Raw genomic sequence first — 11893 nt, 5'->3', positions numbered from 1 at the left:
ACGGGTGTTACACAACACGGCCCGTTAAGATATCAGGTATGACACGAAAACGACACGAACACGGAAAACACAACACGAATGTCAGGTCTACTTTTGATGCGCACACACACATGCAGCTTTTCAAAAAATAGTTTCACCACTTTCTGAAAAGTGTTCCAACAATTTCTAAAAAGTGTTTTACTACTTTCAGCTACTGTATTTGATTTGAACTTCCAACAGTTTTCACTTCAATTAAGTATTTTGATCTGGGTATTGTTGTATGCTCTACATATTTTAGAGATTTGTATTTTTCAGCAAATAGTTACAAAAAAAAATTTTTAAATAGAAAATGAAAATGAACAAGAGAAGGAAAAGTACACATTCTCAACTATCTTTGCAAAACAACTAATTACATTTGAGTAATGGGATTTATAATAAAATTGTTTATAACTCTCAAGCGGTTTGAAGTTGTAGCTCATGAATTATGAAAAGCCTCTACCATCAGAAGATGTGATATTTTTCACCATTCAATGAATAATCAATCCAACAGTCAAGACCTACTTCATTGCTGGAATTGTGATAGCACCCATGGGATGACCATATCCAAATTCTAAATGTTGGTGTTAAGCCATCAGGATGGACCCAATGAAGCAACATCATCTCAAGCAAAATCACATGGACTTGCCTATATAACTACTTAGGCATTCAGGCTAAACCTAAAATAAATATCTGAATCCTTTTGGAAGGATAAGTATACACCTAAAAATTCAGAGACAGAAATGCAAGTTTCCGAAACCAGGTTCTAACTTTACTTCTTGTTTTTCATGTCCAAACAGACAAAAGGCGATGTGGCGATATCTCAAGTAGTTTGTGTGAGTGGTCTTGAGGCAATTGAATTGGGATTGGTAAGAGACATTAGCATTTGATCGAAGTTCACATGCGTCTGTCTTCCATTTCATCACCAAGACTCGTAATTGGTAGTGATTGACACTTCATATCTGCCTAACAAACAAAAATATGTGATGGAAAGAGAAATAATAAATTTGATCCACATATTTTACTCAAAGGCTTGATGGGAAGACAAAACCATGTGATCCCTCATGAGCTCTTGTTCCCTTCTATACCCCATCCGGATTGTCTTCACCATATATTTTCTTCAGTAGAGGATATTCTACAAGGCTTGTCAACTATAAATACCATATGAATGCAGTGGTTAATGACCAAATAATAAATCTACAACTTCTCAAGTATAGTTGTTCCACAAACTCCTTTCTTCTTCAAGTTTTTATAAACTCGACTACTAGTCTTTACTATCACGATTTACAACAATGGGATTCCGTCTTCCATCTGTAATTCCTGCCAAGAAACTTCTTCAGCGTTCTCTTTCAAATTCAAGTCAAGGAGCTTCGAATAATTTAGCTGATGTCCCAAAAGGTTATTTTCCAGTTTATGTTGGCGAGAGTGAGAAACAGCGGTTTGTTGTTCCTATATCAATCCTCAACCAGCCTGCATTTCAAGACTTGCTAAGTGCGGCTGAAGAAGAATTCGGATTTGATCACCCAATGGGCGGTCTGACAATTCCCTGCAGACAAGATGCCTTCCTTGATCTTATTTCTAGCTTGAAAGCATTATGAGATTGGATAATGGAGAACAATTACATGAACTCTGTGATTGTCACACAATTTTGTGCAAAGGAATATTTACACATTTTTTTTTCGATTGAGGAGGGAGAATTATTGTCTCCCCAGATCGGATAATGCATGTAAATGGAGATTTTAGCAATATTCATAGCTTCTTTAATATAGAAAAAGAATCCTCATTTACTTAATTCCGTTGGTTCACGTATCCATTATTCTGAGCGTCAAAATGTTTCTTATTTGATCTGACGAATCAACTGATTTAAGGTTCGTCTAAAGGGATTTGTCCTATATGATCATTTGTAAAACAATTCTTCCAAAATTAAGGTTTATATTAATTAGGAGAGAAAAATTTATTAATAATCGGAGTAAGGTTACTTTTAGGAGGGATTTGCCTTTAACTATTATGAATCCTAAGATGCTTGTTGTCAAGAAAGGCACTTTCCATTAAGAGTTAAAAAAAAATAAAAAAAAATAAAAATTTTGTCAATTTTTTTTTTATAAAACTTTATTATTATTATTATTATTATTATTATTATTAATAGGAGTGGGAAGGGTTATTTTAGGGAAGCAAGGGTGGAAAACTGTAAATCCAATATCCTTCCGCTAGGATATTGAACCACATATGAAATTGTCAAGAGAAACAAGGCTAGTTTGGAACTATATTCTTTTTGTTTAGTTTGTGATAAAGAAGGAAAGTGTTAGAGAAACCACATTTTTGTACCATATTTGTATATCATCTTATGTGGCAAGTGATATATGTATATACCTGTTTGGGCCCAAAATAATATTTTGGGCCGAGCCTGGAATTATTCTCGACCCAGTAGTATTCATCTAGAATCATATCATGAGTTGTCCAGTCAAGGTCGGCTGAATCCTGTTGCGAGGAGGATTAGACAAGGATGAGGTAGTCGAACCCTAGTGCAACAAGGAGTCTTAAGGCTGAAGATGCTTAAAATTAGGAGATGAACCTGGATCGTTAAGGAGCTTGGTTCAAAGTCCTATTGGGGTTAGGATTGGCCGAAACCTAATCAGATTGGGTTAAGGAGTTCTAATCCGAGTGCAGTTCTAGTTCGGCCATGAAGGGGGTGCACTGCTATAAATAGAGAAGGGAATGCATCATTCAACCCCCTTCAAATCAACACACAAATTGCCCTGCGCAAAGTTTCTCAACAACCCTAAGAATTTTTCTTCTTCCCTTTTCTTCTCGCCAACACATATTCAGTTTGGATAAACAGCACTATGAAGGCAACCGGTGACATCTTCAGTTTGGATAGACAACACTGAAGCCATAGAACCAACCAACCAAGGAGCACCTTCAGTTTGGATAGACAGCACTGCTTAGAGGCCGACTGGTTATTTATTCAAGTCTCGGTCGACAACGATTTTCGAGTCCTTGTTGGTAAAGGTCATCTCAACCTTCTCGGCAAAGTGAGCTCTTACTAGGTTACTAGGCTCGGCACATTGAAAGCCGAGTTTTATGATTGGATATTCTCAAGTACATTTTAGAGTTCGACATTCTAACAGCCGAACCACATTTACAATCAAGACATTTATCTCTTTCGAGTATTTGTGTTCGTACAATTTGGTACCATTTCAGTATACTTACACTCTCACGAATATAATTACCGAGACTAAGGCCAACAATTTGTGAACTTCGAAGAACTAGTAGCCTTGTCTTCAGGCTCTAGAACCCGAAGGCCAAGACGTGTTCCTTCCTCGGCCGCAATCGCAAAATCAAGAAGTCAGCAGCGCGGCCAACGCCACATCAACATATTTTACTTTCCGGCCGAACTCGGTCGACAAGTTGGCACACCCTACACACAACCGAAGAACGTAGTTAGCTTATTAGTTACTCGGCTTGCGCATCACATAGGCTTTGTAGTTTTTAGGGTCCAAAATACCACATCAATTAATAAATTTATCTTATTCGATGTTAGTTGTTGTAATATCATAAATCATAAGATAAATAGTAGGAATGAAGTCCCTTCGACCCCTTTATCACATTTATTTATTTAATAGACCTGTATCGTAGATTACTTATATTTATCGATTTATATAACATCTTCCTTTGTCCATAATCTACCTATGTCAGAGGTAAATTGTTTTTAGCTACCTATATTATAGATCCTTTTGGTTGTAATTTACCTCTTTTAGAATTAGTTAAATTCATTTATATCTTAAATGTATTTGCGTTGGTAAACTTTTCCGTTTTCTTATGATATAGGTATGTTACAACTAGACAGAGTCCGAAAGACAGTTTAAGTTTTTGGACCTGATTTTTTTTTTTTTTTTTTTTTTTTTGTGGTGGGCATGCTGTCATTTTAAAGTACTTAGCTTATTATTATATATATTTTTCTATATCTTTTATTTTTAATAATTTTTAATTTTCATTAAGTCGAAACAAAAAAATTCGAGCTCAGCTTATTAATAAGTTGAGCTTGAGCTTAAAAAAAAAAATTTAAAAAAAAAAAACTATTCAAGCCATATTTGAGCTTACATTTATGAATCTATGATCATTTTTCGAGTTTAAGCCTAGATTCGAATAATTTCTAGGAACCGAGTTTGAGCACTTTATTACTCGGTTCATTTACACCCACCGGTGCAGTCGTAAAGCCTATCCCCTAACCCTACTTCCATTGGGCCTGACTCACTCAAGTATTGGACTTGGGTATAGGCAGAAGTGGCATGCGCTTCCTTTGGTCATGGTTCATGTTGATGGTATCAAAGCCTGCACGCTGATTAATAAAATAATTGTTGTGGACATAGTCCATCTAAATTAGCAGCTTTAAAGACAATACTATGGCTTAATTTTGTGAATCCTCACATTTGGGAGAAGTTTTTCAGTGTGTCGGGAACACGGTCCGATACATCATGTGTCATAATATAAATCGTTGGAGAATTTTATTTTTTATTTTCTAACCAATTGTATTATCACACTTGATGTACCGGATCGTATTTCTAGCTCACTGAAAAATGTCTCCATATATGGTGGTTGCTTCACAAGTATTCATTTCATTGTTACAACCTCATTAGCCGTTCATTTGGAAATCAACAACGGAATACGTGATTAGTAAGTAGCATTAGTGATATTGCTCGGTCATTACAAAATAATAAGAAAGTGAAAATGAACAAGAAAAATAGTATATTATCAATTATCTTTGCAGAACAAGTAATAAGTATAAAGGATTTTCAATAAACATTCTTGATATCTTTCAACTTCATATGACATTCTTGGCTTGGTGTCATTGAAGTTAAGTCCGCTGGGCTGGCCATTTTGATCATGAGCTCTCAAGCGGTTTGGAATTGGAGCCCATGAAATTATCAGAAGCCTGTTCCAACAGAAGATGTCAGAAGATGTGATATTTGCATCCAAAAATTTATCCGAGTTAGCAAGTCGCTATACCTCTGCAGCAACTGGTGTCAAAACTGTGCTGTAAAATATATGTTAGCCGCCTAATGCTCATACACTTAAGTAAGAGGTGAGATCAAGGAAGGTATCTTCACAGCACGGGATTGTGATAGCACCCATGAGATGATCAAACCCCGAATTCTTCTTCAGCTCGACTTAACAAATCTTGGAATGAAGGTTGCTTCAACTATGATAGTGGAATCACATACCGCTTCTTTTGGCACCCCCCAACACAGACAGCAAAATAGCCTTTAGGAACATACAAGGCCTTTGAAGGAACTTGGTTTTTCTTAGCATAAATGATGCCAGACAATCGGAAACCCATTGTTTTGATTTTCTAGATTAGAAAACCAACAATGAAGATTTCAATTTTGTGAAAAGAAAAAAATAGAGCCTAGAGATGCTTGGGAGTTGGGACTTAGAAGACTTTGTGTTGCTTTGCTCCCAAGTCTAATCATATGTATGTATATATAGATAAATTGGTACATGCCAAAAGCCATCTTTTATCTGAAATAATTGGTGATAAGGCACCAGCATGAACCCAATGAAGAGAGACAATAGTTCATTCAAAATCACATTGACTTGTCTATTAAAACTCAAATAACTAAAATCTTTTTGGAAGGATATTACCTAAAAAATCAGAGAGACATACTTGAGACAGTCATCTTATTCTGCAGGTTACCAATTCACCATGCATTTGTTGATGAAGTACTCTTTCATAGCTCCAAGTTTTCTATACCACTTGCTATCTTTGCTTCTTTTATTTCATGTCCAAACTGATAAGACCATCGATGTGTCAGAAAATCTCTAGCAGTTGGCGTGACTGGTCTTCGAGACATTAGCATTGGAAGTTTCACATGGCACCATCTCCCAGTTCATCACCAAGACTCCTTGGTAGTGATTGAGACTTCGCATCTCTGTTGAATCACAAACACCCTAAAATTAAATATGAAATTTGAAACAACTGATTTTGCTCCACATGTTTTGCCTAATTGCTTGATGATATTTGGAAGACAAAACCATGTGATCCCTCATCAGCCCTTGTTCCCGTCTCTACCCCAGCCGGATTGTATTTGTTTGCACCACTTGTTTCTTTTAAGAGAGGAATCGTGCACGAGCTTTTCAACTATATATTCCTTATGACTGCGTTTGTGACCACCAACTACAAGTCTACAAACTCTCTAGTCTAAAAATTCGCAAGTACTAGAGTTTTCCTTGTTCTGCAAGTTCTTTGAGATTTGCTTCAAGTTTTCATCTCGAGATATACAACAATGGGTTTCCATCGTCCGGCTGTAATTCCTGCTTAGAAACTTCTTAGGCGGTCATTTTCAAATACAATCGGAGGAGTTTCAACTAAATTAGCAGATGTCCCAAAAGCAGAGATTTGTCATTCCAGTAACATTCCTTAATGAGCCTGAATTTCAAGACTTGCTAAGTGACGCTGAAGAAGAATTCGGGTTTGATCATCCCTTGGGTGGTGTAATAACCCGTCCCTAATTTTATGATTTTTATAATTTTAAATGTGTAATTTTACAAAAATACCCCTAGAGGTGAGATTTTTTACTTTCGTTGACTTTTGTGTCGTGAAACGTTAGATCTACTATATTAGTGCATTTGTGTAGTACTTGACGTTACGAACGCATAAGCGCAAACAAAATATAATTTGAAGTTATAACAAATATTCTACGAACTTTTAAACGTCAAGGATATTTTGGTAAATTGATAATTAATTGGACATGTGATATGTTTGTCTAACCATTGGGTGAGTGCCATGTGGGCACCCTCAAAATTTCTGGAACTCTCTCTCTCCTCCCTCTTCTCTCCCGTAGCTCCTCTCTTTATAACTCTCTCTAACTGTATCTCTCGGCTCTCCCTTTCTCCCCGTGAAACAAATCACCATCACCACCAAAATTTGAATAACAAACATTATAATCATACTCGTCTCGACCCCATGAACCCAGCTATGAGTTTTATTTCGTACAAATCCCAACAAAAACTGGGTTTCAAAAGCACTGTCTTGAGCAACGAGTTTCTCGATGTTTTTCTTATAGATTTTGGCCAAGGTGAGACCTATAACCCTATATTTGGATTCCTCTCATTGCGTAGATAAATTTTCATGTTTTGGATCGTGTGATTTGGTTAAAAATGGCAAAGTTATGGACGTTTAAAGTTTTTCCAGTTTTCCGAAGAAAAACCCAATTTTCCCACGGACCAGTCGCCTTTCAGGCCATTTTCCAGCCACCATTTGGGTTCCAAACGGTCTAATCTTGTTCTTCACTTCCCTAGCTTCATTTGCGTATATTATGGGTCAAATTTGGTTGAGAAATGAATGACTTATATCGATTCAAAAATTGCCTAGAAATCCGGCCATTTCTACATATTCCAGCAAGGTTCTTAGCTGCCGGCAACGATTCCGGGGACTAGAATATTCTCTTAGGCTAATTTCGATGCTTGAAGTCTATTTTTGACATATGTTTAGTGAAATTTCGAAGTTTTAACTTAGTTGACCGGCTCGGCGTCTTGGTTGACTTTTCGGGTCTACCATTTACTTTTTCACTGACTTTTTACGAAATTTGCCTGGTACCCCTCTTGGGGTATTTCGATGCCTTGATTCTAAATCCGCATTCCATTTTCCCAAATTTAATTGTTTTAGTTGAGTTTTACTAATGGGTCCCAATATTATGCTTAGGTGCAATTACTATCAGAGACTTCGTCTTTCCTAGTTAGAACGGCTGCGACCTATCAAGTATATATGAGTACACCCCTTTCAAATTGCATGATTTTTTTTTTAAATACTAGGCTTGGATTCACAAAGGGTGCGTTTGGTACGTGGGACGGGACGGGACGGAACGGGACGAGGCGTTCCGTCCCGCGTTTGGTGCGCCAAAAATGGGTGGAACGGGCTGTTCCACGGGACAGATTTTGAGTGTTTTTGCGTTCCACCTCCCCCCCTGGAACGGGTTTGTTCCACGTTTGTGGAACGCAATGTTTTACCATTTTAAGACAAATATACCCATGTCTTTTTCAAAAATTACACCTTCGTTCCGTCCCGTCCCGTCCCGTTCTGTCCCGTCGCGTCCCGTTCCGTTCCGTTCCGTCTGCGTACCAAACGCACCCAAAAGGCATGATTTCATGATTTTACGTTTTACGCACTATTTATGATTTATCAAACTTACGTTTTATCAAAAGCCGAGATGTTACAGATTTATAAGTATGATTTGATGATTTCATATTAATGATTTATGATGATTTATGTTGATGCCTGAGATAGAAAGTTTCTATGATTTGGAAAGATTATGTTTATGTTTTCAATGCTTATCTAGTGGGTAATCATACAACACATACATACAACTTAAGTATGTATACATCTATGGCCTTAGGACACAGTTGATGAGTAGTGAGATATTTATGACATACTCTGTCACATCCCGACCTGGGCCCCCACCACATCTTGGGCTCGACTCTGCCGTAACACGATATTGTCCGCTTTGGGCCCTAACCACGCCCTAACAATTTTGTTTATAGGAACTCACACAAGAACTTCCCAGTGTGTCACCCATCATGGGATTGCTCTCGCGCGAACTCGCTTAACTTCGGAGTTCCGATGGAACCCGAAGCTAATGAGCTCGCAAAAGGCCTCGTACTAATGGAAGTGGGCATGTACATATAAGGCATATTGGGTGATGTGGGATCTAACAATTCACCCCCCTTAGGAGACCGATGTCCTAGTCAGCACACTTCCAGCCAGGGATTAGCTCTGATACCAAACTGTCACATCTCGGCCCAGGCCCCCACCAAATCCCTGGCTCAACTCTGCCGTAGCACGATATTGTCCACTTTGGACCCCTACCACGCCCTCATGGTTTTGTTTCTGAGAACTCACACGAGAACTTCACAGTGGGTTACCCATCATGGGATTGCTCTCGCGCGAACTCACTTAACTTCGAAGTTCCGATGGAACCCGAAGCCAGTAAGCTCCCAAAAGGCCTCGTGCTAATGGATGTGAGTATGTACATATAAGACATAGAGGATCCACTCCCCTGGGCGATGTGGGATCTAACATACTCCCAGCTTCACTGACAAAAACCAATGTCGGACAGCTTCACTAGCCACGGTTAGTGTCATTGTGTTATGTTATATTTCTTTTCTAGCGTAACCCAAAGCGTACAACTTCACCTTCGGGTGATGAGAACTACCATATTTCTTCATTGGCATTACCCAGTGTCGTACAGCTTCACCTTCAGGCAACTATGATACCCCTAATTAAGTACATCATTGATTTGATTTACAAGATTCTTTGGATTTGCCTTCGGGCACTTCGTTATCACTTTTAGAGATGATTTTATTGTTTTACAAACGTTTTCATGGCATGCTAGAGTTTCGAGAAAAACCTATTACGTAATATTATATGTGTTTTCGAAATAGGGGGTTAGTATGTTAAAAAAGAAAACGGTTTTCGTATTAGTATTATTATTATAAACTTTGGTCCATTCACCCTTTGTTTTGCACCCCCTTAAGGATTTAGAATCGAAGTGTACGATCCCGGCATCAGGGCACTCCCACATCGTATCTTCGAGTCTTCTCTTAGTAGGACCCACTCCTTTGCTCGTACCATTTTATATTAATTCTTTCACAGTATTCTTGATTATTTGTATACTCTGAACACGTTTCCGCATTTGTTTATTTCATTATATTTTAAATTTACATATTTTATTTATGTTCGTTCTATCTTTCTAACTTGCATGCACGTTAAAATGGCTTCGTTACCCTCGAGTGTCGGCTAGCATGTGTCCATCCTTGTATTTGAAAAAGCTGTATATTACATGAATTAATTGGGTCCAACAATTCCCTGCCGAGAAGATGCCTTCCTTGATCTCATTTCTCGCTTGAATGCATTGTGAGATGGCATAGCGGAAAATCTGTATATTACATGAATTAACTAGTTCCAACAATTCTGTAGAGTAGACAATTGCAACATTCTGTAATTGTTTTTTCCTTGGGGAGTGAATCAAATGTCTCCCAGGATTATGAAGAAATCTAGCTACTTTTAATTAGATACTCCTAGTTTTCTTACAGCATAAAATACATGTTGCCTACTTTATTTTGCGGATCTTCGTTCGTTTATCAATCCTACAAATTTAAACGGTTCTATTTTCACTTACTGGTTTACAATAATTTTACATAACTATTTGTCGCTTACGAGCATCAAAATATTATGCTCGTGTGATGATCGTCTGATTTAACACTAGTGGTTCGCATGGATGGCACCGTCCAGTATCCTCTTCCTCAAGCTCTTTTAGCATGTATCAGAAGAGAATGCTTTTGTTTTTTGTTTGAGTTAAGTTATCTATTCATCTCTCAAGGAGGGATTTATAAGAAGTTACAATCCTATATCTAAGGAAAGAAATAATTTACATAAAAACATAATAAACTAAGAATCCTAAGATTGTAGGAATATATACACAAAAGTCAACACTCCCCCTCAAGTTGGTGCATATATATCACACATGCCCAACTTGTGTAAGAAACTTGAAAACTTATGACTTGAAACAGCATTTGTGAGGATATCTGCCAACTGATCGTCTATTCTTATTGTCGGTACCTCAATTATCTTCCCTTCCAATTTTTCTTTGATAAAGAATCGGTCAACTTCAACATGCTTTGTTCTATCATGTTGTACCGGGTTATGTGCAATGTCACGGGCAACTTTATTATCACAAAATAATTTCATGGGTTGAGCATGTTCTATACCCATATCCCTTAGCAAAATCTTAAGCCACAAAATTTCACAAATCCCCAAGGCCAGACCTCTGTATTCAGCTTCTGCACTGGAACAAGCAACCACATTTTGTTTCTTACTTCTCCATGTAACAAAGTTACCCCCAACGAATGTAAAGTAACCTGATGTTGAGCGTCTATCATCCACTGAACTTGCCCAATCTGTATCAGTATAACTGTCAATGCTAAGATGGTTATTCTTTTTAAACAAAATTCATTTTCCTGGACTTCCCTTCACATATCGCAAGATTCTATTCACTACATTCATATGTTGTTCTCTAGGATCATGCATGTACTGACTCACTACACTTAAGGCATAGGCAAGGTCCGGTCTTGTGTGTGCCAAGTACATTAAACGTCCTACTAACCTTCGGTATCTTCCTTTGTCTACTGGCACTTGGTTAGGATCAATACTAAGCTTCAATCCTTCCTCTAATGGTGTAGCTACTGGCTGACAAGCTGACATTCCAGTCTCGTGCAACAAATCAATAATATACTTCCCCTGAGACAAGAAAATTCCAAAACTACTTCTTGACACCTCAATCCCTAGAAAATATTTCAGGCATCCAAGGTCCTTCATCTCAAATTATGTACACAGGTATCTTTGCAAGGCTGCACGTTCTTTCGGATCATTCCCTGTCACCACCATGTCATCTACATACACAATGAGTGTAGTAAGTTTCATATTTCACATTTAAAAAAAAAAGTATGATCGGAGTTACTTTTTCTGTAACCAAATGCTCTCATAGATTTTGTGAATCTTCCAAACCATGCTCGGGGAGACTGCTTCAAACCATATAAGGATTTCTTCAACATGCACACCTTTCTCTTATAATTTTATGGAGCATTACATCCTGGTGGAAGATCCATATAAATCTTTTCTGTCAAATCTCCATGCAAGAAGGAAATTTTCACATCGATTTGTTGTAAAGGCCAATTAAGATTTGCAGCCAATGACAACAAAACACGGACTGTGTTGATCTTGGCCACAGGAGCAAATGTATCTGTATAATCAATTCCATATTTTTAAGTGTACCATTTTGCTACCAGTCTTGCCTTGAAGCGATCCACCGTCCCATCAGCTTTG

General features: G+C 37.8%; 1 protein-coding gene and 1 long non-coding RNA gene across 2 annotated transcripts; one reads left to right on the top strand and one right to left on the bottom strand.

Moving 5' to 3' along the window:
• The first annotated feature begins 1121 nt into the window (after positions 1-1121).
• LOC103408279 (auxin-induced protein 15A-like) lies at positions 1122-1807 on the top strand. Its single transcript, XM_008347136.4, has one exon. The coding sequence runs from the start codon at positions 1308-1310 to the stop codon at positions 1611-1613; it is 306 nt and encodes a 101-aa protein (XP_008345358.1). The 5' UTR covers positions 1122-1307; the 3' UTR covers positions 1614-1807.
• Positions 1808-4744: 2937 nt separating this feature from the next.
• Positions 4745-5905, bottom strand: LOC103432988 (uncharacterized). Its single transcript, XR_001789819.3, has 2 exons — positions 5023-5905; positions 4745-4948 (listed from the first exon to the last, which is right to left on the bottom strand). It is a non-coding gene; the product is annotated as an uncharacterized lncRNA (long non-coding RNA).
• Positions 5906-11893: the final 5988 nt, after the last annotated feature.

This window comes from Malus domestica, chromosome 10, assembly GCF_042453785.1.
Source record: "Malus domestica chromosome 10, GDT2T_hap1".
In the NCBI taxonomy this organism is placed as follows: domain Eukaryota; kingdom Viridiplantae; phylum Streptophyta; class Magnoliopsida; order Rosales; family Rosaceae; genus Malus; species Malus domestica.
Note: the sequence above shows the minus strand (reverse complement) of the source record. Positions and strands in the feature narration are given on the sequence as shown.